Genomic DNA, 5,140 nt, shown 5'->3' on the forward strand with positions numbered 1-5,140 from the left:
GAATTGTAAAAGTGGTGAATTAACAAGGAAAGATCACCGTAGGTATATCAATTGCTTCATTTGAAAGATACTTAAGAGATCACACGACTCATTTAGCAATGTACCGGAAAACTTTTCATCCTGTGGGACAGCGAGGATTCTCGGCCCTCCTATAACAGAAAAGGCACTTCTTCTTTGGTATCACAGCATGGCTATTATTGGCCTATGTATGAGGATACTGCGCCTTAGTGGTTTCAACTTAAATAAAAAATTTTGACTTTACAGACTAATTTTGTTTTTAAACGCTCTTTTGCATTGGCCAACGCAACAGCTCTTATTAGGCGCCGCGAAGTAAGTGGGCATTGGCTAGTTCTAGAATAAAGCTCAAGTATTCTTAGGCAGGGCGTCTTCTATGAGTAAGGAGTTATTACAAAAGTCTTGTATGATTTTAATTTTATTAAGAAATAATGATACGATTTCGGTTTGCCTTCTTAAAAATGAAGCTACAGTAGATTTCTATAAAGCAAGTCAAAATTTAAACGTAACAATTCATAGTTTCAAAGTGGTTAAAAGCCTTTATATGCCTTGAAAAAGGTTAGTCGTCTGAAAATCAAAATTTCTGCCAATACTCACGTCTGTCTTGCTCCACCTTGAAGCTGGAACGTATCACATCACTGGCTAGGGGGTCCAGACGAAAAGTAAATGGTCCACCGTTGCCGCGCGCTCTATCGTCAGCATCTCTCGCTGCTATCTCTACAATTTTGCGCGGCGACACATTCTCCGGCAACACCGGTCGGAAGTCCTTCGCGAATACCGGAGCGTTGTCATTTACGTCTTTTACAATCACCGTCAATGTGGCAGTCGCTGTGCGCGGCGTGATACCATCATCCACAGCATGTATTCGCACGAAATGCCGATCTGTTTCTTCGCGATCCAATGAGCGTTGCACACTCACCGCACCTTTCGGGCTGATAGCAAATTGGCGTTTCTTATTTGTGGCACGTACAATGCGGTACGTAATTTTACTATGCCCCGCCTGGTCGGTATCTGTTGCCCGAAATTGCTCGAGAATTGTACCCAGTTTAGCATCTTCGTAGATCGCCACTTCAATGTGTTCACGTTCAAAATGCGGTTCGTTGTCGTTGATGTCATGTAGCTTGACCACCACCCACGAATAGGCAACGTGATACTTGTCGCTGTCGTTGTCATCACCCATATCGTTAACTTGTATGCGAAAACGAAAGCCACTACTTTGAAGTGGATCCTCGTAGTCCAGAGGCTGTGTGATTTTCAAGGAACCCGTGCCGTCACTATTGCGGACCATGGCGAATTTCTCAGCACCAAAACCACTATTCGGCACCACTTTGTACTGAAAGGAATTGGTTTCGTCCTCATCTTGCACGGTCACTGTGAGTATCGGCAACTCGGGTATGGCCGTATTGTTCGTTTCGTCCACCTCAGTGAACCATTCGTCCTTTGTGAATTGTGGTGGCATATCGTTAAGGTCTTTAACTCTTATGGATGCAGTGCCAGTTCCTGAAAACATTAAATTAAATATTTGTGTATAATAAATATATATAAAGTCTAAAGTAAATCTCACGAGTTGTTAAATTTTTCGGCAAAAACGTGTTTTTGGTCAAAAATTGTGACGCACTTATCTACGCCATGTATCATCTTTTGTATAAAGAACAAGATTCCATTGAGAGATTGTATTTATATGAAATCTTAAAAAAGATATACAGTGACACCCGCTTAAGTATGAATGGGCTATAAAACTGTGTACTCAAAAAACACTTCTCAGAAAAAAGTTTGAAATTATGATGAATATTTTTTTACGTGTTCTGCAAAATCTTAAGTTTAGGCTTATATGGCATTTTAATTGATTGAAAAACCTTAAAAATTAATAAATGTACATAAGTAGCAAACAATAACTTTGACTTTTTAAACAATTTAATTCTTGTAAAAATGATATACCATTGCACTAAAAATTTGTTTAATAAAGTTTTTCTTTACTTGTTCATGTGTTTAAATAATGCTACGATTTTGGTTTTAAACTATATATACTGCATTAAGTGTTGTTAATCAAGTTAACAAGAAGATGTAACTACATCAGTAATTATGTTCGCTTAAGTACCCGCATCGAGGTATCTGCCGTTTCGCTAGTTTTTTGTATGCATGTAAAAAACGAGTTTGGCATCATGTTATTCATAATGTGCGTGTTGATCTTGTCACGCAAATGAAGGCACCTAAAGTTCTAGGCCGCCTCCGATCGGAAAATGGTTTTTATGAGAAGCGATTTCATGGCAGAAGTACACTCGGAGGTTTGAAAATGCGACGACCGCAGATCGGGAATTGCATAGAGCAACATTTGCTGGAACTTTATGTGGGATCTGGATGACAGTATCCCTAAAATAAATTTGAAAAATTTTTTTAAATTGTTATTCTCTGACTATGAATTTTTGAGGAAAATTATCCTTTTTGAATAGTTATATTCAACAATTTTATTGAGCTCGAGGGCGTTTTTAAATGAAATACTATTGTGGACAAGCAACAATAGTTTTTATTTTTTGAAAAAAATGGTAGAAGTGATAGCTATTTAGGAAATTACCACATTTCCTCATCAGTCTTCTTTCAGTAGGATTCGAACCGACGATCCCACTGACTCAGCCTGTTGCATACGCACTGTGCTAAGTTCGTCCTGTGAATTATTGTTGCTTTTTCCCATTTTTTCATTTGTTAAGCCAACGCAGTTCGCACTTGATCATGTGGTTGTTGGTTTTGTTGGTTTTTGTTAATAATTCTATTTTTAGAATGTTTAACCCTTAGGTGTGCTCGTCCTTAAGTTATCTGTTTTTTGTTATTTTATGGCCTTATAACTATTATATTCAACAATTTTATTGAGCTCGAGGCCGTTTTTAAACGAAAAACTGTTGTGGACAACCAACAATAATTTTTATTGATTGTTTTTTGAGGCCAGTGTTAAAATTTCCTATTGGGTCATTGGTAGAGCTTTCCGGCCGGTATATTAAAAAGGCAAACTGCGTTTCCTCTTTCTCCTACGCGTTTCGGCGTACTTCACGCCTTCATCAGGGAGTCTGATTTATTGCAAAAAAAACAAAACATAATACACACAACAATTAGACATAGTTACATATGACTGGAAATTATATATACATATACATATACATATCTTTTTTATCACAATAGCACTTACATATTAAATTAGTGTAACTATTTACATTACAATAAACGCAAAACATTTAACTAAACACTTTTCTTTTTTTGACGTCACTGTCTTCGCCCATCTGAGTTGTTACTTTGTATTGCCGTCCGGTACGCACAGTTTATATTGTCAACGTCCTCTTTAAAGTTCATCGCGTCCCTTATCCTCTTCTGTATTCGCAGACTCTCCAAAGTTAATCTTGTTTTTTCTCGTCTTTCCACGTCCAAAATTATGGTTTTCTCAAAATCTGCCATGTGTTCGCTATTCGTCAAGTGCTGTGCAAGTGCTGTTGTTGTCTTCCTATTTTTCGCGTCTGCTTGGTGTTCACTAATTCTGACTCCAAGCGCTCGTTTAGTCCTGCCTATGTATACTTTGTTACAGTTTTCGTTGACTTTACCTTTGCATTGAATTTGATAGACCACATTATGTTGTTGTTGTTTGTTTATTTTGTCTTTTGTTTAGCGTGCTATGTGGCTTATGTGCATATGTTATGTTCTTGTTTTGAATATTTCTGTGCAGTGTTGGTATGGTAATATGTATTTGTTGGTAATATACTCCGTCATATAGAAAATAGTTGTTGTCGGACAGACAGAATTCTAACATCGTTAAGAACTGCTTTCTTGTGAGAGTGGTATATCTTTCTAATAGAGTCCATTGTTGCATTATCGTTCGGATTGCCATTTGCACCGGTATGTTGGTGAATAATGATACCACATCAAATGAAATGAGAACCTCGTCTTCTTCAAGCGTCATGGTTCTTAGATTTTCTTTTAGCTGGAACGAGTTGTGTATATTGTATTGGTCTGAGAAAAATTTTTTAAGAGTTTTTCCAATGAACTTTGAAAGGTGGTAACAGGGCACATTGGTTGAAGCAGAAATAGGTCTAAGGGGTGTATTTTCCTTGTGTATTTTCGGAAGTCCATATAGTCTAGGTGCTGTAGCTGCATTGCATGTCAATTTGTGCTTTTGATAATTGTCAATGTTTTTCTGTTTGTATATGTCATTTACTATCGCGTTGTTTTTTCTCAGCAGTTTTTGTGTTGGGTCCATTCGTATCGTTTTGTACGTATATCTGTCGCTCAATAGATCTTTCATTTTCTCTTTGTATTCTGTTTTGTCCATCATCACCGTTTTATTTCCCTTATCCGCATTTGTAATTACTATAGAGTCCTTATGTTGTTTTATAAACCGTTTTGTGTCTTCAAATATTCTCAGTATGAATTTTTCTTTTTTATTGTTTTTGAATTGATTTTTGAATGCGTTAATGCTGGTGGCTATATTACATCTTGCAGTATCTTTTTCCCTGTCTTCCTCTAATGTCTGAATTCCCTGCTCTAATTCTCCAATCAGATGAACCGGCGAGAAATTTTTCCGTGTCATAGGCAGAGCAAACTTTTAATCTAGGGAAAGAAGCCATCGAGATTCTCTTGGAATTGTGATGTTGGTTTTGTTTATAAACCGATCTTCGTTGATTACAAACCCGTATGTTTTAAAATTCTTTCTTAGTTGTCTTTGTAATTTTTCATTGAGACTGTTTTCGGTGTGACGTGCTATATTTGTTGAAAAATGGTTCTGTTTTTCTGTTACTCGCATAAAATCGGACTCCTCAAGCTTCTTATGTAGATCTGTTTTAATGTGTTCTATATTTTTTCGGACTAATTTTATTTGGATGTTGGCTTCTTTTATTTCCAAATTTAAGATTTTCAGTATAAACTGTTCTTCAATTTTTTCCAACTCTTTTTTCGTAATGTCCAATTCGAACCCATGTTTTATTCTCCTTTGTTTACCAGCTAAATGTGGTGGTGTTATTCCAAAATTCTTGCATTTTAGTAGAAATTTCAGTCTTTGTTCTTGTTTAGCTAATTTTTTATAGTTTTTGTTGTACTGTTTTATGGTGTAGCAAGTCACCTCGTCATATTTAAATCTAATGTGTTCGAA

General features: G+C 36.5%; 1 protein-coding gene across 1 annotated transcript in view; it reads right to left on the reverse strand.

Annotated features, from left to right (window-relative positions):
• Positions 1 to 5,140, reverse strand: part of LOC108358255 (putative neural-cadherin 2) — a 358,474-nt gene that overhangs the window by 135,665 nt on the left and 217,669 nt on the right. The window contains exon 7 of the mRNA XM_017609477.1: positions 613 to 1,515. Coding sequence (XP_017464966.1) covers positions 613 to 1,515 — 903 coding nt within the window. The remainder of the gene's footprint in view (positions 1 to 612; positions 1,516 to 5,140) is intronic.

The sequence above is a fragment of the Rhagoletis zephyria genome, unplaced genomic scaffold (genome assembly GCF_001687245.7).
Source record: "Rhagoletis zephyria isolate East Lansing unplaced genomic scaffold, Rhagoletis_zephyria_1.1 Rzeph_scaffold_00227, whole genome shotgun sequence".
Lineage (NCBI taxonomy): Eukaryota > Metazoa > Arthropoda > Insecta > Diptera > Tephritidae > Rhagoletis > Rhagoletis zephyria.